Genomic DNA, 20,532 nt, shown 5'->3' with positions numbered 1-20,532 from the left:
ATTCCTTTTTGGAGTCTTGTTTTTGAATATGAAGATCCCGCTTGAATTAGATAACAGCAGTTGTCACCATGCAGAGGGCCTATGATGCCCAGGGGTGCCAGAAGTATCTGTGTGAAAATAAGTAAATAAAACATCTAAAAAGCTTTACTAAGAAGCAGTAAACTTAAAAATTGAATTAGTTAACAGCATTGAAATGAGGTGCCTTATTCTATTACAGCATGAAGCCACCAGATGTCACTTATTTTGTGCACCACTATGCTGGGGAGAAACATGCTCTTGGCATGGAAAAGATTAAAAAACCAAAAATGGCAACTTGCTGTAAGTGGCTTTGTTACTGTTTGTGTTCCTAATTGGCAACTGTCTTCCTTGATTAATATTTTCATCTTAAAATATATCGTATAAACTCATTTCTCACAGATCAGACAGATTTGTATTTTTTATGAGCCTTAAATGTCAGCAGTGCCATTTTGAGATTCAGACTTTAAGAAAATAATTAATAGGCTTACTCCATTTTCCAAAGAGGGACAGTACATTTTATGGAAAGGACAGTTTTATTATTATGAACTGTTCTGTCATTAAAGGCACTTTAATGGCTTATACAGATAATTCATCTTGAACCAAGGTAAAAGCAGTGAGAGGAGTTTTAAAGTCATGCAGAACTGAAAGCAAGGTGGAAGCATGTGTAGAGAGAGGAAGGAATACTGAAATCAGAGAGCAGCATCCACTTACAGAATGATGCAGCTCATCCTCAGGGTTTAAAGGCTTCAAAGAAAAGTGGAAGATGGACATACGGGGATATATCTCCAAAGTGGAAAAGCATCACTTGACACCCAGTGCAAAGCTGTTTGTCCCAATCCCAAGGAGCATGACCAGTGTCAGGCAGCAGGATGAGATGACCAATTGCTCACCAGTGAGAGTGAGAAAAGGGCTCCTCATCTGGGTCCTGGTGTTCCATGGTGCATTTTTCCTCCCATTACCCGAGGTGCCAAATTGACAGGTGCAGACCCTCATCCTGCTCCATGATCACAGAAGCCTTGTGCTTATTTACTTTTTTTGGCCTGTACTCAAAGTCAGCACCATTAGAAAGGGGAAATTTAATTTTCTGGACTTGAAGCAGAAAGGCTGAAGATTGAGTGATTTCCTGAAGGGTAATGATCAGTGGTTTGGTAGTGGTTTTTTATTTTGTTTTGGTTTGGTTTTATTTGTTTGTTTGTTTTGTTTTTTGGTTTGGTTTGGTTTGGGTTTTTTTGTTCATTTCTTTGGTTTTTTGTTTGTTTGGTTTGTTTTGTTTTGTTTTTTCTTCCCCCTTCCTCCTCCCCCAGTGGCAGTACTGTAGTTTGTTTTTACATTTAAATGTGTCCTCTCCCTCAGGTTTCAGTTTGGGATGGAGTCATACTCACTCTGTGGATCTCATGCAGGTTGGAGGACATAAATCCATTGTTCTGAGTGAATTATGTGAGGGTTGCTCTCCAAATTATTTTCCGTTTGAGTCCTCAGGAGCAGCTGTGCTGAAAGGCTACCTGCCTTCATTTTTCATCTGAGGTGAAAAATGTACTTTAACATGGCACTCACTAGCTGGAGGCAGAGTATATGACACACTCTCACCCTCCTGTTTTCTTCTGTACTTGAGCAAAAATAAAGGTCAGCAAAACACTCCTTAACTAATAAAAAAGGTGTTGGCTTCTAAATGCGGCGAATTAGTGTTTTAGCACCTCATATGAAACCAGTTATATTAATGAGGGCTCCAGTTCTTAACTGAGAGTTGTTTATGAGACTGAGGGTTTCATTTCCTCACTGCAGGTCTTGCACCACTGCTCCTGAAGGTGCCATCTGCCAGCTTTGGCCCCAAAAAGTGTTCACTGTCACTGTGGTGCAGTCAGATTCTGGCACAGCTCTGGGATGGGGAGCATGACTGCAGCTTGGGAAGCTTGGAAAATTTACTTTCTCTGTGTGTTGAGCTTATGAAAAAACTGAAATTCACTCAGGTTAATATGGTTACTTGGGGAAAGTCAGATTCAGTGCTGCCTGCCTTGGTTTATTTAGAAATTGCATTGCCTGTGACTTTCTATCTTGTATAATACACTGAATTTCATTCAAAATCCCTCAGTTCCCACGTAATGGGATTCTGAATGGTGAGTTAGGAGATCTAAATTGGCATATGGTAGTGTAGGTAACAGTACTGTGTCATTTTGTCACCCACAAATTGAGAAGCACCTCTGAAAAGCACTCTGACATCTGCCTTTGGGAGTTACACACCCTCCATGCCCCAAAGGTCTGATGCACATGGACCATAACCAAACTCCAAGGTATATTTGAGTGAATTCTGGCATCCCTCAAGTCTCCTGTGCATGGCATGAATGGGTACAATGAAACTACTGCATTTACTCATTTAATTAGTTTTCAGGTTGGGCAGAAGGTGTAGGAAGATTAGTGAAGTAATACATATGTTGTATTTCAATGTTCATGTTTGGAGGATACATTTTGCCTGCTCCAGCTCTGTTATGCTGGTGTAGCTTAGCCTGTACAAGTAACCTTCAGGAGGAAAAGTAAGAATAACTTCAAATGCAAGTTTTCATATGTAAAGGAAGGAAACCCATATAATTTTAAGGTTTCATTCTGATTTACTACTATTATCAAAGTGTAATTTATAACACTGAGCCAGGCAACAAAGAAACTGAGGTATGTTGTTGGTATATAATTTATTTTTTCACTTAATGAGAAGAACTGTGAGCTTTTCTGAGTTTATAGATTATTCTGAACTTCTGAAGTCACTTTGATTATAAATGATTTGGATGCTGAAGGCATTTTTCAGGATTTAAACATGCAGGAAAATTGTAAATTAAATCAAATAGTCAGTGGTGAGACATCATTTCTCTTATGCAACAAGGATGGATGGGTTCTAGAATGCCTAATTTCTCCACATACTGGTGGAGTAACTGCTATAAAAGGAGTGGGATTGGCTCAGTTATTCATGTAGTAGAATGATAGAATCACAGAATACTTTGGGTTGGAAGGGACTTTAAAGATCATATCATTCCCCTCCCTGCCGTGGGCAAGGACACCTTCCACTATCCCAGGTTGCTCCAAGCCTCATCCAACCTGGCTTTTCATTTTTTTTGCCTCAGGCCCAGAGAACTGATCCCTGGGTGCCTTCCCTTGTTGACTCTAATTTGGAGCTCTGCTCCAGCTCTGCAAATCAGGACCCGCTCTCCTGAAGTTCCACTTTGGAGACGCAGAAGGGGCTCATCACACTCGAGATGCCAACCCCTCCTTGAAAGCATAAGCAAGGAGATGAGCTCATGGAACAATTATTTTGCCCTTATTTTTCAGGAGGAGAGCACCAGAGCACTTCATGAATAAAAAACTGAACCAAAAAACAGCCTGGCAGCCCCACTGTCCAGACTCAGGAGGGCTCTCACATATGGATGGTAGTGATGAGGTGATTGTGGTTTAGTGGTGAAGGTGGCAGTGGTTGATGGTTGGACTTGAGGATCTTGGAGATCTTTTCTAACTGTAACAAGATTCCATGATAAGGCTGCTGACTCAGTGTTGGAGCTGTTCCTGCTGGAGCCAGGGCAAGCAGAGCTGATGGGGTGTGGGCAGTGTTGCTCTTGTGGGAGCTCTGCTGTAGAGGACATGAGGCAGGGTGGAGGGGTTGCAGTGTCCAAAACTGCTGGTGAGTCACATTCCTGAAGCTTTGATGGAAGATGTGGCACATTTCTTGGCACTGTGTTGCATATTGCTGTCCTTAGCTTTGGATGTGGAGTGATCTTTGTAGAAGACAATGATTGATGTGGCTTTTGGTGGCACCTGCTGTGTTTTCTTAAGTGTTATTGAGGGTGGAAAGTGGTAAAGGAGACTGAGCATGGGCCAGCATCTACAATGCCTTATTTCCAAAATCATACAGCTCCTTTTGGTGACCACTACAAAAACACCTGGAACTCAATACTGTTATTGGTACAACAGCTCAGTACAGACCCATTTTCCACATTTCCCTGGATCTGAGGCACTAACAGGAGCCTTGACTCTGGAGCTGCAGCTTGATGCATCATCTGGACTGTGCTCTTCTGCTGACAAATACAGCTGATTTCTCTACAGTTATCTGCTTATACATATTTTATTTATCATTGTTTTATAGCGGCTATGTGTCACTTTTGAGAAATGAGCACTGCTTTCCTAGAATGCTTGTGTTGTCACTTATTTGATAGGGCTTTAGGAGCTTTCCTTAGTGTTATTATTTATATTATATAGAAGTGTTTTGAAAGAATAAATGAGCTTGGAAGCCATCTCTTGCAGCCTAAGACACTCTAGGAAGATTTCAGTGTAGTCCCTGCTGCAGACATATATTAAGGAAATTCTAGTTTATATCGCATTAAAATCACCCTCCAAATGCATCTGTATGCTCTTGATGCCATCTTAGTCTCCTGTGTGTCTGAGATCTTGGAATGCATTAACAGCCTAAACCAAATTATTACATTAATCTCATGAAATCAAAGATTCATGTCTTTGACTCAAGGTAAACACTATTGGCAACAGAGAAATTTAGCAGATGGAAATGCATTTCAAAACTGGGGAGGTATTTTGCTGGAGATGTTTTTTTGGTTAGACATGTTAATTCCACTAAAGTTGGAGTGATAAGTCCTCACAAAGTATTTTGTGGGTTGTATTCTGGAGATGCTTCCAGTTCTCTGCAGAGTTTTATAATGTTAACACTCTTACTTCCACTTTTCTGCATTAGAAAGTAAGTTTTTTTGGTTATCATTAACAACCATACATCTGTTCTTGAAAATCTGGCTGCCAACTGCAGTTGATGGAATTGGTGTCACTTCAGATTTCTTCTGTGAATTGCTTCAGTAAATGGTTTATTTCAAGAAGTGGAACCTGAGCTCAGAACTGGGTCTGATTTCAGCTGCAATGTCCTGTAGCAGCTCTGCGCCCTCCTCTCTTTGTCTGGAACCAAATATATCAACAAGCACTGCTGTTTGAAAATAAGACCTCATTTTACCTCCCACTGTTCAGTTTTGAGTTGTGCCCTGCTACACAAGGATTTTTGATTGGAGTGAGAGGTTTCTGGCCAGGGCAGAGCATTTGAGAGCAGTTGTTCCCCTTTTCTCCTTAGAACTATGTTCTCTGGACCATCTCAGGAGGTGCCTGGCCTCAGGCATCCCTGTGTAGCACCCAAGAAATGTTCAGGCAGGGATCAGTAGGGATCACCTACTGATTTTACCATCGTGATTCACCATGTTATCGAAATAGCATCAAGAGCCATGATATTTTTGAGAGACTGGGGAAAGACTGTAACATGTCCTCTTTCCTCTAATTGTGGAAATCAGTAAATTAAGATATTTGAATTTCTTTGGAGTTTGTGATAGAAGGAATTAGGCACTTGTGCCACCTGGGACCTCCATCAAGACTGGGATTTTTTTTTTTTTTTTTTTTTTTCAATTTCTCACAGCAAGACCCTAAAAAGTGAATTTTGACCCTGCGGCAGTTCAAGCAGAGGGAGAGTGGAAGGTTAGTTTGGGATAGTCTCCCTACAACAGAAGTTAAATAATTAACACATCCATCGGAAAAAAAAAAAAGTCTCTTGGAGCACTTGCCTCGGATTGCCTCTGCCCACAAATAAAGACCATCTAGTTTGCTGGGCTAAATGTTGTCTTTATATTACAGAAAATGTTGCAGAAGAAGCAGGGTGTGAGGGAGTGCGTGCCAAATTTCTCTTGGTACATTCATCATTATGCAGAGTTGGGGTTTTGATTTTTTATTTTTTTTCCCCGCTGGTTTCTTTTCATGGAAATTCAGTAAAGAACGTTCTCAGGTTTTTATCCTGTTTGTTTACAATCTGCAGGCCAGCTTAAGTGCAACGTAAAGCATGAAAAGGTATTTGTGGTTGTGTTCTTTCCGAATGGAAAACAAGTAAACTGAAGCCAAACACAGGTGAAACCTGCAGGAATATGGAGCCAAGTCAGGGCAGGGAACGACTCAGTGGCTGAGGAACAGATTTATCTTATTGTTGTTCTGGATGTTACAGTGTTTACTTACTGGGCTCCACACATAGCATAGATTTTTCCCCTTTTGTTGTTACTGTTTTAAACTGAGGTCTTTGTGTAGCTGCAAGATTCCTGGGCTAGATTTTATCATGTTATGGAAATAGTATCAAGAGCTGTGATATTTTTGAGAGGCTGGTGAAAGAGTGCAACACGTCCTCTTTCCTCTAAGAGTGGAAATCAGCAAATTAAGATACTTGAATTTCTTTGAAGTTTGTGATAGAAGTGTTGTTCTTTAGATGTGATGATCTAAAGATAGGAGAGGACAGTAATGAGTGTTTTAATCCATTATCAAATGGCACTGGGTTCCATATCGAGTGTGTGCTCTGCTAACAACATGTATCTTTATAGGCAACAAAATCCAGAGTATAAACTTGCAGAAATGTCTTCACAATGATGGTGTTTTATAAGCTGGTTAGTAAAAATGTCTTGCACTTTTGTGTGGTTAAAGAGCACGTGCTACAGATGAGTGAGGGAGCCAAGCCTTGGATGAAACACTTAGGAATAGTGGTAGGAGACTTTGGAAGTAAATGTTCTCAGCTTCTGCAGAATAAACACTTTTCTCAGAAGCTGAAAGCAATATAATGATACTATGTCAGAAAGGTTTTGCTTAATTAGGTGTAGCCAGAAGCTACCTGCAAGAATTTTATCTGGTGGTACTGTGTGACTCTTACAGAGATGACTAATTAGAAATTTTTTTACACTACTTAGCTCTTCTTTTGGGTTCTGCACTTCAGACTTTGAGTCTAATTCACTCTGCACAGACCTGTGGTTTCTTGGTTAATGGGCTGAGGTCTATCTGATGTGTCATTGCTTAAAGAATTAAAGTTGTTGAACATTTATAAAAGTTACTACTAAGCTTGGAACGCGGTTGTTTTTTTAAAAGGACTGAAACAAAGCCCCAGTTTTGATTTGGCATCAATGAATAGTTTTAGTTGACTAATTTTTGTTTGAATTTACAAGAAACTTTAACGACAGACTCTAATGCTGAGTTTGTCTTTTCAGGATGCAGCTGTGTATGTTTCCTTTCACCCACTCAGCACTAGATGAAAGATGAAATGCTCTATTCATGAAAAAACACTTCCATGGTACTTATGTAGGGATGAGACACGTTTTTCCATCCATTTTAATGTATGTCTCATGGAGAAGGTACCATATATGACTCATAAGGAAAAAAAAATTCAGATGACTGCGTTAAGATAGTAAAGTTTATGGAGAAAATTCGGCTTGGAGGTGGAGGAAAATCCCTTCCCAGCCAGTAAAAATCAAAGGAGCAGCTGTTACGTTGCTCTAGAATTGTCACAACAATATTGTGTTTAAAGCAAAGTGAAGTATCACGTAGACTGATCCCCTTTCAGAAAAACTGCTTATTTATGAAGTGTGAAGGTGTATCAAATGAATTCTAGCAGATAACACTTGGTTGCATTTTTGCATGTAAACCATTTTACCACACCATGAGATAAACAGGCACTGAAGGCATTACGTGATGCATATTCTATTTATTCCATACAATGTTATTCATCCCTCAAAAGCAGCCTCAAATTAGCAGCTGATCTCTCACAACCCACAAGATTTAGCAATTTATACTGCATCCCCCTTGCAAAGTGGCAGAAAGTATTAGAGATCAGATGGTGGAAAGAATTTGTTTCTCACTTTAAATCAACCTGAGGCAGCAGCTGCTAAAATCAAGTAAAATCAAATGTGTAAAAAGAACAAGATGGTAATCAGAGTAACATAACTGTGAATGCCCACTATTTTTGCAGCATGTCGAGGCTGAAAATGCTTGGCAGGACATTGGAAATACTCTGAGAACGTTTTTCTCCCACGTGCTTGTTCTGGATCAGTAATCAATGCAAGAGACAAAGACCTGGGCTTAAAATAACTCTTCAGCACTGAAAAGATTCTTTCCTGCAAATCCAACTGTGTTACACCAGCCCTCCATCTCTTCCTTGAATAAGAGTCAGCTGGCACACTGAATGGGAAGGTTTATTTTTCTTTAGCACAAGGAGGCTTTGGTGTTCACCTCCCCAATCCTTAGAGGTGTAGATGGCATGTGCTTCAATCTGAAGCAGTAGCTTGAACCTCATGTTGTGGCTGACACAGAGAAATTGGCTGTTCAGAGCAATCTCATAGAATCGTAGAGTAGTTTGGGTTGTAAGAGACCCTAAAGACCATCAAGTTTTACCCCCCTGCCATGGGCAGGGACACCTTCCACTAGCCCAGGTTGCTCCAAGCCCCGTCCAACCTGGCCTTGGACACTTCCAGGGGTGGGGCAGCCACAACTTTTTCTCATGTTCAGGTAAGATGATGAAAGTGAGCGTGTTACCCTCACCTAACTGAGCTTTGCATGAAGGGAAACCCACGTTTCTGTTGAGTAAGTTGCTCCAGAAGAGCTGTTTGAGTAAATTGCAGTGATATTTTTCCAGAGACTCAAACAATGAGCAGGCCTGGGAGCCTGAAAATAAAGCAGGATGGACAGCTGAGAGAAAGAAACAGGCAACAAAAAACCATCTGGGTTTGGTACGTGAGCTCTGTCAATACCAGACCAATTCTTTGCCTCGGGAGTTTTCTGAAGATAAGTACTTTTTTATTTCTGATTACAGCCTGACTGAAGGGTGGATGGGAGCTGTATTTAGAGATGATATTTTTTTCCCACCTTCCTACCCCCAAACCTCCTCAATTTGTTTGATAAAAATAACTGGAGTGAAAGAGCTTCATAACAGATTCAGCCTTCATTCTTCCTGGTTCCCTGTTGCATTCGTACACATAACAGGAATTTGGCTGACTTGTGGGATGATAGTGGGATATTTTCCTTGAAAGAGCAGGTAGGTAAAAATTTCTATTATTGTAAACTATTGTGATACCCTGTGTTGGGAATGAAATTTCAACAGATATTTGATCTTATTAAAAATGTAATAAAAACATCTGTGGCAAGACCAGCTTTATAAAACATCTACATTCTGCACCTGAAGCTGTAGTTCAGGTGATCCCTGTACCTTCACAGGGAGCTCTTGGCTTATTTTCCTTTTTCTCTATATAACAAAAGAAAGTATATAGGACAAATTTATAATGACGAATTCTCACTGAAATTAAATCACTGAATACATTATTTAACCTTCTACATCTGTATTTATCTTATTTTGGCATTGGTGTTTTTCTGGACATGTAAGAAAATACACTTAGGAAGGGGTAAAAATTAAAATAACTCCCATTAACTTCAGTATTTTATGTCTATTCTGGCTCTCAGCGATTCGATCGTTTTAATGAGGGACCGAGTGGTTTTTGTTAACTAGATGTGATTTCTGGTTGTATTTTGAATATCAGAACTCTTTAATCTGGTTCCAGATTTCTGGGAGAGGAATCTGTGAGCCCCACATGATGGATGCATTGGTTTACCACTGTTTCCATGGAATGACCTCAAGGACCATGCAGGATATACTGGGAGGTTGCTCACAGTTACTGTGAGGGTTAAAAATAAAGATAATAAATTTTGACCGCGCCTAATCATTTCTGAAACTGGGTTAAAGTGGCTTTTTATGAGAAGAAATGCACTGGAGTACTTTATGTAAAGACACAGGTTTGGTTGGGTTTTTTTTTTTACAGTTTGCAATTTTTTCATAGTCAAGATAAATCTGTCAGTGATTCTGTAGCAAGACACTCTGTGAGATGAATAGGAACTAAGTGAAGGGAAAAGATGAATTGCTGGAGATGCTGCACATCGTAGACAGCAAGTTTTGATCAAGAGTAGAGAAGCCAGTGTGTACCACAGGCAAAATTCTGCTCTGAGCATCCTTATGAATGCATCAAAACAGGACTTTGCTCCGTGTTTGTACAAGAAGAAAGATTTAAAACGTTGCTGGGAGCTCTGCCCTGACACAGGGGAGGGATTCGTGGAGCTTTGTGGTGGCACAGGTTGGGTGGCTGCTAGTGGTGGTTTTCTTTTTCTTCCAAGGTTTTTGGACCTTTCTTTCTGGAGAAGTCACTGCAGTGCTGATGCCCCAAATCCCTACAGTTCCATATAAATCTTGAGTGGGAATAGCTTTTGGAAAATGACTTTGTGTGGATCTGAGGCGGGTGTTGCTGTGGTGGAGCTGTTGGGGAAATCTCATCCCTGCCTTAAATGTGGAGAAACCAGTTTGTTATCTTCTAAACCTCTGTGCTAGTTTAGATCTAAAAGGGAGAGTTTAGCTCAGAGTTTATCAGTAGGCCAGAGGTTGACTGACTTTTATCCTATTTTATTTCCCTACCTGCATTGTTTATTCTGCAAGCAACCCAAAAATAAATGATGAATCTGAATCTAGATTTATTTAAATCAGATAAAATAGAAAGCAAGAGTATGGAAATAATTATATACAATTAGTGGGGTTTTTTTCTGCTGAAAAAGAGTTTAAAAATGGGTAATATCAAGCTTTATCGTTTTCACATTTTCGAGGCAGATCAGACAATAATATCAAAACGTGTGGATGTGGCACATCAGGAGTACAAGAAGCTGGACCTTGGTAATTTCCAGGAACCTGCACAAGACTTCAGGTGCAATAACAGGTTTCTGGGGGAGGCCATGACCCTGCTGTAGCTGATCCAGGACAGGGAGCTCCCCTTCCCACTCCCGCCTCTTTTTTCCTTGCTTCCAAGAATCTGTTTATTCAGGCAGTGTTTATGCCTTAATTGAGCGGTGATTCAATCTCAGTAACTGTTTCCTGAGCATTGCAGCACAAATAATAAGAGTCATCCTTATGTGATTGAAACAACCACCCTGATGCTGATTTTAGGGGAGTTTGCTGAATTATTTTTTTTTTGCACATGGAGCATTTCGTTTGTTCCACTCTCGCATTTTCTTTGGGAGTGTATTGATGAGGAAGGAGCAGATTGTGTTTGGATTAGATGTTGAGAAAGAAACCAGCTGGGTTATGGAAGAAGCCACAGTTGTTTTTTAGGCGAGATTGCTGATTCAGTGGGGATTCAGGAGGTTTTCTTTGGCTTTAAGAAGCCCCAGAACTGGGTTCTTTAAAGATTATTTTATGTTTGGACAAAAGTGCAGCAGTTGTTCAACAGGTCGAATGTATAATTATGGGTTGTGACCACATATTCCCCCTTTGAGAATGTAGCTGTTTTCCAATTGATTGCCGTGAAAATGGTTGTATTGGGTTTATATAATTTCTTGGGAGTTGCATTTATTGATGATTTTTTTAAAAATTAGGGGGTTAAGTAAATAAAGGGGCTTTACATAACTTCAGTCTGCAGGAGGTTGCTGAGCTTTGTAATGAGTCCTGTGGCTTTTCTAAATCACTGCAATTGCATTTTGTATTTTTTTTATTGTTTTGTTTGGTTTGTTTTTTCTCATATTTTTTTTTGCCAGAAGTTTGCAGAGGTCAGTGATTCATGATCCTCATTTTATTGACATATCTTCTTTTTGGCAGCTTGCTGATTTCTCTGAGGTAAATAGATGTGAGTTCAGGCAAGGTTTATTTCAAAAAATGTTAACTTGAGGAGCCAAATGTGTCCAACAAGCAAGACAGAGAAAATCTACAATTATTTATCTCCTTTCCTTACATAATTTCCTTCTTTTTTTTTTTAATTTAGCTCAGGTTTTATTACTTGTACTGTTTTTTTATTGTATTTAAATGGTACAACCTGCCCACTAACAGGATGAACTTCCTCCCTCTGTACAAATACTTCATTACACTTGTACAAATACTCTGGGTTGTTCTGAACAGATGGTGTCTAAGAGCAAAAATCCTTGTGCTGCCTGTAGTCTGGTTCAATTCAAATAATTTCCAGTAAGCTTGATAGCTAAAAAGTGTCCATAATTGTAAAGTTTTGCAGGTTTTCTGTGTCCAGAGTCGTAAATTTATCCTGCATTGGCTAAAAAATTGCTGTTGTACAGGGACAAAGCTGGTCCCTGTTGCTGTTGACAAGGTTGCAATGGGTGATGGAGGAATGGAAAATGAATTACATGGTTGTGCTGCATTGCTACTAAATATTTTGGGTTGGTTTTTGTTTTTTTTTTTTTTTTCCCTATGAAAATGTTATGAGGATTTTACTCTACCAGCCTCACTTTGCCCTTTCATGTTTCCATTCCTCTTGATGTGAGTCACGGAAAGTTTATCATTGTACAACTGTGGGCAGCGTTTCACTCACAGACCTACAGCTTTTTGTGACTAATGACAGCCTTGTCTTCACAGGAGCTTTGGAGAGTGAAATATTTCCAAAGGGAAGTTTATTTCTGGAGTGTTTGTGGAGGGCGTGGGATCAGCTCTGCGCTGAGATTTCAGAAACCAGCAGCAGTGCAAACTGAGAACTTGAATGAAACAAACCTTCCTGATTTGGCAGGGAGGGCACTTTGGCAATAAGAATATTTCTCCAGATTAGTGGAAACAATTAGGAGACTATGGATAAAACAACAAAGCTATTACTTGAAGAATGTCATTAGATATATTAAATTAGAAGCCATGTGCTCCTTCAGAAATTACTGATCAGATGAGATCTAGCAGTATTCTCTTTTGCCTAATCTTTTGCTTTTTTGTTTTTTGTTAAAGGTGTTTAGCCTTATTTTTAGCCTTATTTTTATAGCATCTGTAGCTTTCAAATGAAAAAAAGAAGGGAGGCAAGGGTTACCTGCTGCAGAGGACAGATTCCATGTGTCTGTATTGGGTGGTGCTTCAGCTGAAGTGTCTTCTTGTGATGCAACTACTTCTGATATTGTGGATAAATAACAAACATCACAACTTAGAATCAAAGAACCATTTGTGTTGGAAAAGCCCTCTCAGACCATGGAGTCCCACCATCCCCCCCAGCACTGCCAAGGCCACCACTAACTCATGTCCCAAGTCCCATGACTTTTAAATCCTTCCAGGGATGGTGACTCCACCACTTCCATGTTCCAGTGAAAAATTTTTCCCTCATATCCAATCTAAACCTTCCCTGTCACAACCTGAGGCCATTTTCTCTTGTCCTTTCACTTGTTACTGGGAGAAGAGACTGACCCCCACCTGGCTCCAACCTTTCAGGCAGCTGGAACAGAGCAAGAACAGGAAGCACTCTTGTGTTTCCATATATTAATAGTTCTGTTTTTTTACTTTTAATGGGAAGTAATAGGATTCCTTGGGAAAAAGAGCCCATTTTCTCTCAGCTCTAATAAACACATCAACATACAAATTCTTCAAGTGATGCCTGACTGGAGGGACAATAGGAAAAAGGACAGAAAGAAAATAGGTGTGGTTTGTGAGATGTGGAGCCTATTTGAGGGAGCTGCAGCTGTGGGACATTGGCTGGACTTCATCCCATCTCACCTGAGAGCTGAGGGATTATTTTCTGATTTGCCTTAGACATCCATATTGTAGACCGTGACCTACCCAACACAACTATCTTACCTGAAATATTCAACTGGCACAGACACCTGTGCCCCTCCCCTCTGCCTCTGGCCAGAAATAAATAGGGAGTAAAAGAGTGTAAGAACAGGTATTCATAGATTTCTCTGATCCCCATCCCTTTCTAGCTTCTGGGAATTGAGGATAGCAACCGTTGGTAGAGTTACACTCCATTAATTGTCTAATGTCTTTCAAATACATTCACAATTTTGGCCTCAGTGAGTTCCAGGTTTTAATTATACTGTGTGAAGAGGGGAAACAAAGTGCTGTAGCTCCACTGTTATAAACCAGAGAAGCAGTTAAACCCCAAGCTGGGAAATGTGTTACTGGGGTACTTGAAGTCTGTTTATAATTGGTTAACAGCATGCTACCCTTTCATGTGGTGGTAGGAGAAGCTGAATATGATTAAAAATAACAAGGCTAGTACAAAATTTAGCCTGGAGAGTACTAGAAAAAGTTTGTTTTATCTTTGTTTTAAAGAATTATGACAGACAGGAAAGCATATTAAATATTAAGACTGGTGACCTGAAAAACAGGTCATACACTTAGATATCCAGAAGATGTATATGCATGTAAAATCTGTTCCATCTGTTTTACCTTATTCATAGTTGAGAGGAGAGTTGTAGTTACATGACTGATCATATGAAAGCAATTTCTTCTTATAGACTGTTGATTTCTTCCCCCAAGGGTTCGGACAGGAGGAAATGGCCTCAAGCTGCAACAGAGAAGTTTAGGTTGGATATTAAGGAAAACTTCCTCTCTAAAAGAGTTGTCCAGCCCTGGAGCAGCTGCCCAGGGCAGTGGTGGAGTCCCTGTCCCTGGAGGGATTTAAACCCGTGTAGATGTGGCACTTGGGGCCATGGGTTAGTGGTGACCTTGGCAATGCTGAGTTAACACTTGGACTTGGTGGTCTGAAAGGGCTTTTCCAGCCTCAATGATTCCATGTTTCTGTGATTCCATAGCCAGTTTGATTGCAGTCTTCCCTTACAATCCTTTAAGAGAAAAGGGAGGAATTTTATTAAATGTTTATTTAGTAGAAATTAAATAGAACTTGAAATATTTTTATATAGTCAACAAAACCATGTGAATGATGAAAAGTCTTGCATGTTTTATTTTAGGGGTATTTTCTCTTTTTACCCTATTTAGCTTCCCACCTGGGGACGAGTAGGGCATGCTGGATACTGCATTTTCAGAAGTTTGGTGTAAAGCTCCAGCAAGGAGCTCAGCCTTTTGCTGTTTGCTTTTGTGGTAGCTGCAAGTGTTACCTCCTAGCCTTTTCTCCTGCATCCTGAGCATCCAAGGGCTCCTCCTCTTACAGAATGAAGGAATTGCACAGGGAAACTAGCAAAGTAAAGGGCTCACCTGTTTGTTATTAAGTTCTCTGCTGCATAGAAATATATTTGTTAACTTGAGCCTCCTTCAGTTTGAAACAGTGATTCAGGTGCCCTGGGCTTCAGTGGGAATATATAGAAACCTAAGACAGCTATTCCTTTTTCCCCCTTTCCGCCATGTGTCATCTTGTATATCCACGTTTCCTACTTAGGATATTTCCCAAAGATCCTTATTTTTCTGAGGAGGATTGCTTAGGGCCAAGGAGCTCGCAAAGGTTGATGCTGATTTCTGCTTTGTGGTTAGAGCTGACACACGTTAATGTACAGCAGACAAACGCCCTATAGACAAGGTCATAAATAATTCACTGTTCACCTCAACAAGAGGAAATTACATGTTACATTATTCAATATACAAAGACACTGCTGGTTGTGTGAAGAGAGTAATATTCTGCCAGCGAACAGACAGCAGTTTTGCAACTAAAATATAAAAAGGCACACATGGTTTATTGCCAGCTCAAGTCTCACAGCCTTCCTTCTGCTGCAATCCTTCTGCTCTCAGCAGTGAGATGTAAAAAAGGTGATGTGTGTTGGTGGCTGTGGTTTTGACTGCTGGGAATGTTGAATGGAAGGAACAAACAAAAGAAAAGATTCTATAAATGTCTTGATTTCATGGGGTGGATGAGGAAAATGAGGGCTGGGGGAAGATCCTGCCCTTCTGGCGAGCATCCTTCGTGGTGTGGCAAATTGCTGGGGAATGAACTTCTGTTAAAAGCTTCCTGGCAAAGAGGAGGGAGTGGCAGTAGGGAATTTTATCCTGACTTTTATATGTTCATTTAATTTTTATTTTTTTTTTTATTACATGAACATGACGGTGGAAGATCATGTAAAATGGTACATTGGCAACTAGCAGTTATTAAAAAAAATGAGCTCAATGTCTGTATTCTACTAGCTGAGTAATCTGTCATATTGCCCTGTAATAGGTCATCAAACTGATCATTTAATTAAGCAGCCTGTTGTAGTGTGTATACATGAGTTATGGTTATGATTAAGATCTCAGTTTTACTGTAGCATAAACATATTTCTCTTTTCTTCCCTTGTATCAGCTTCCTGATAAACCATTTGGTTCAGCTGTCAAATATGTGGTTAACATGGTTTTTCCTTGAGTCTGTAATATTTGTAGCAGATTTTCATGAGAAGTGTCTGCATCTGGGAAGGGTTCAATGAATTCTGGTCCATTTTATTAACACACAAATGGACACAAGAAAGGACAGAGAATGTTATGTGGTTTTTATAAGATCCTGTGCTCTGTATTCATTAATGCATCTCTGATTGCTCTTTTAAAAAATTTGAGAGTTAATATCAAACACACAAACCTAGATAATAGAAAAAAAAGTAGATTCTATAAGACTCAGATAAATCCATTCAATCAGTATCACTGAGCAGGTTTCAGATCCCTGTTAGAAGAGGAATGGAAATTGTATTTTTTTCTTTATTCTACGTAAACAGTGCATAGTAACTGTGGTCCCTCTGAAAACAAAACTGTAGTAACATAGTAACATAATCTCTCTGAAAATAAACACCTAAGGAGCTGGAGAGCAGAGGTCTGGGAGGGTATTGAGATACTCACCGGGGGTCAGAGTGAAGTAGTTCAGGGTAAAAGGATTAGGAAAAGAAACATAAAAACAAATGTGTAGCACATGATTAATTTAATTGAAGAGATGCTATAGGGTTCCTTGTGGTTACCAGATCTTTTACAGGTACTGCTGTAACCTGTAGCCACTTCTTCGTGGATCTTTTTTGAGAGGGGCTTTTTTTCCACCTCTCTTTTCCTACCTTTTGTGATGAAGGCTCTCATCTCCATTCTCCCTTTTCTTGCAGGATTTTTTTTTTTAGAACTATTTCTGTTTTCATTTCCTCTATTGCCTCTGTAGATGACGCCTGAATCTGCCCTGACACTACTTCTGCCTTCTTTACTTCATCTTTGAAAATCTTTACTCAGGTGTCTCATTGTTGCCTGAAATATTTATTTGTAAAGAGGAAACCTTTCACTTCTTGTCAGGACATCCCTTTCTTGTCCTCCTCCTCTCCAGCCATTAGGACCATTGGTTGTGTTTGGACAACCATCAAGGTCTTTTGAACACTCATTGGGGGGATATTTTATGTATAAGAAAGCACAAACTTTCCAGGTTTAATATTACAGTGAATCTGATTTAGTCTCTCCAGTCATTCAGATTTCTGTCAAAATCATCACAACTCTGTTCCTTTGGAGAAGTTTTTAAGATTAGTTTCTTTGAGAAGTCTTTCACTGATTTCTTTCCCTTTGGTTTAAATATAGTCAGGAATGATTATGCCACGACTTCTGTCTGTCTCATCTGACTTAGAGAATTAACTCATTAAGGAAATGAACTTTTTTTTTTTTTTGTTAGGAAACTATTTTGCAAATACTTTTGTTCAATATTTATCTAATTATTCTTGAGTCCCTGAGACACAGCCTACTTGCTCTGATTGCAGAAAGCCTCTAACATGTGTCAATGTTACGTGGGAGAAACATCAAGAATACAAATAATTTTTACAAAAGCACTTTGTCTCATAACAAAAACACAGCTAGAGGGAAGATGATTAATCTGAAGTGACTGCCCGATTTGATCAGGATAATTTTGTAGGAATAAAACAGGAATTATTATCTAGAGTTATAGCAATGTTTCTTAAGCATCAAAAATAGGTGTTGATAGAGCGAAAGGAAAAATAGTCAAGTTGTGGGGACTCATAACAGTAATGAAAATACTTCTCTGATGGGGTAATAAGAGGACCCATCATTTGCTCCAGAAACCTGAGATCCTGTCATTAGCCTTTCCTTGTGTCTGGTTTTTACTCACTTCAATTTTCTGAATGTTTTACTCATGGCTATTGGGTTTTTTGCTTGGCTTTTTATCTCATATATTTGATGGGAGACTGTTATCTTATCTCTGCCTTGTTCTCTTAAATAGGATCCTGCCTGACTTCAGGACAGTTAATTTAAGGTCCCCACGTAGAGACAGAGTGTAATTATTTAAACCTGTGTTACTGGACACTGTCCAAAAATGCTCCCATATTTCAGGAGCAGATTAAGATCTGTTAGATAGGTTAGTGAGCAGATGTGGGAAGTCGTGTAGTTTTACCTGTGGCAGCAACCAGCCCTTGATGTGAGCAGATGGGTGATTGAAAAGCAAGGGCAGCTCACTGTGAACCTGGAGCCAAATGTTTCCTGGGATTAATATCATGAATGCTGTAATTAATACACTTGGCAAACAGAAGACATCTTTCCAATAGAATTGTGAAGTTACTTGTGCTTTGCTATGGCTTTGGATGAAGGGGAATGTAGATATTATGTCTGTGTATATCTATATATCTGTTTTTGTTTCTTTAGGTTGTACAGTGCAAACCTTTGAAACCATCTCTGGGAAGATGAAGCTTCCAGTAGCAGTAGTCCGGTTTGGAACCTTCTTATTTTAAGAAAACCTGGAAATTTCTGCCCATATTTGCCTATTCCAACAGAAATCAGAGGACAATGAGTTATTTTTGTTTTTTGCATATTTTCACACTATGTAACAATTTTTCTTCCTTCTCATTTTGTTCAATGGGAAAAACTTGAGCCAGTTTTGCAGCTGATTCTTACTTCACCACATTCCTCTTACTGAGCCAAATTTTTGGAAACTACACCCAGAGTACATCTATTTTTATGTCTTGGTTGTTGTTTTTTTTTCTCTTTATGTGACACATGTCACTTTTTATTCTGGTTTGAACCTGTCCTTTTGCGTTGCTGAGTAGCTGCAGAATCACTCAAGGAATTAAACAATTTCAGACTTACAGAAGATGACTCACACGCTTCAGAAACATTTTTATGGCTGTGCTTGGCTCATTAATATAGGAGTTTAATGGCAGTAATATGAGGTACTGTATTAATTGTTGCATACATTTATTACCAAATGACTTGCACAGACAGTGTTTCAGATGCCGTGGGCCTGATCACAATAACCAGAAGTGTCCTGTTTGCAAAGGGGAAAACAAGATCCCTTTGTACACCGACAGCAAGCAGATGAAGTGGCTCGCAGTTTTGGAAGTAAGGACTGATCACTGTGAGAGCTGGAATGGATTTTTCTGCTTGAGGAAGGGGAAGCTATGCAGCCTGATGTTTGGGTTGATTGTAATGACTCTGGTGATGGTATCCTACATACTGACTGGAGCCAAGCATGGCCTACTGTTAATACCGTCTCCCTTCCATTACGGAGCTTTTGCAAGCAATCCAAGCTTAATGGACAATGAAAGCCTTAGTGACATGAAAGACCATTACCAGCCTTCAAAAATGAATATTTCATATGTAAAGGATTACTCAAGCATTAAATTAATTATTGACACCATTACTTCAAAGATAGAGTTTATCACGAGGCAGCGCCCCGATTTAGAAGAACTGAGGAAACAAGAACCACACGTAAGTATGAATTGAAGTGTGTCTTAAACTGCTTTATATTTCCTTATTTTGGGACTTTTGGATCAATCTTTTACCTACATATCAAAAAGTGCAACTGCTTACACATTCATATAGTTATTAACACCATCTAGAGTCTCCTGATTTACACCATCTGTGAAGTTGACACTGTAGATCACGTCCTTCTGAGTCATGGGCAGAATGGATGTGTCATGTAAGTGGTCTTGACACTTGAAGCAAAAAATCAGGCAGTATTCCCATAGCTGTACATCCTTATTGAATTTTTACCTTGTCTTATGCAAAACCATTGTGACTTAGATTTACCTGTCACCTTAAATGATAAATGAGAAAAGAGGCTTTCTAATAACTGCTTACCAGTGTTCCTTCCTGCAAATCTGGTCATTGCACACCTTGTATTGCAGAGCTAAAAACTGGAAGGTAATTTGATCTGAGTATTACATGTTTGAGTTTAAAATTCACTTCCTGGGGCTGGAGAGGAGTTGGAGGATTATCGAGGCCCTTTCTGGCCTTAAAATAAAAGGACTTCTAAATACTTCTCTCTCAGTCCAACAGTTTGTACAGGATTTGGTTCTGGTGTCATTAGAAGCAATAAGTGGGGTCAGCTTTGTATTTAAAAAAATAAGAGTTAAAAATATCCACGTAGTGTTTCTATTCTCACTGTGCTAAGCAAGAAAATAACTGTTGGTTGTTTGCTGCCTTGACTGAAATTGTTGTTCTTTATGTTGCAGATGTTTTCAGTAATTCCTAATAAATTCCTTCCAAATAGCAAGAACCCTTGTTGGTATGAAGAGTACAGAGGGAACACAACCACAGACCCTTATGCAACAAACTCTTATGCACTGTATTCAAAGCGCTTTCGGATCTTCTTCGATTACCTCAGGAAGGTATTTTGGAACCACTTGTACCATTACAAGGGCAAACACTATCGCCTGCGCTGCCTGCCCCATTTCTACATCATTGGCCAGCCCAAGTGTGGCACCACGGACCTGTACGACCGGCTCAGGCTGCACCCCGAGGTCCGGTTCTCAGCAATCAAAGAGCCCCACTGGTGGACAAGAAAACGCTTTGGTGAGTGAACATGTCCTCTGGTATCCAGGCAAGTTGTGTCTCCTAAACTTTCATTCACATTTGGGATGAAGTTCATAGGTTTGCTCCTTCTTGGCTTGCCACTGGAGTTGATAGTTTTGAGAAATCCAGGTGGCGGATGCTCGGGACATTTCAGCCTACATTTTGGGTAAACCTTTCGAGACCATGCACGTTTCATTTGGTTTGTTTGCAGTGATTTGGAAGATCTAGGGAAA

At 39.7% G+C, this 20,532-nt stretch overlaps 1 protein-coding gene across 1 annotated transcript in view; it reads left to right on the top strand.

The window, feature by feature from the left end:
• Window positions 1-20,532, top strand: part of CHST15 (carbohydrate sulfotransferase 15) — a 47,617-nt gene that overhangs the window by 9,563 nt on the left and 17,522 nt on the right. Inside the window, exons 2-3 of the mRNA XM_027726436.2 lie at window positions 18,152-19,213; window positions 19,960-20,299. Coding sequence (XP_027582237.1) covers window positions 18,671-19,213; window positions 19,960-20,299 — 883 coding nt within the window. The 5' untranslated portion in view covers window positions 18,152-18,670. The remainder of the gene's footprint in view (window positions 1-18,151; window positions 19,214-19,959; window positions 20,300-20,532) is intronic.

Source organism: Pipra filicauda, unplaced genomic scaffold, assembly GCF_003945595.2.
Source record: "Pipra filicauda isolate LSUMZ 115617 unplaced genomic scaffold, ASM394559v2 scaffold53_size3534045_pilon, whole genome shotgun sequence".
Taxonomy (NCBI): domain Eukaryota; kingdom Metazoa; phylum Chordata; class Aves; order Passeriformes; family Pipridae; genus Pipra; species Pipra filicauda.
This window is presented reverse-complemented; position numbering and strand designations above follow the sequence as displayed.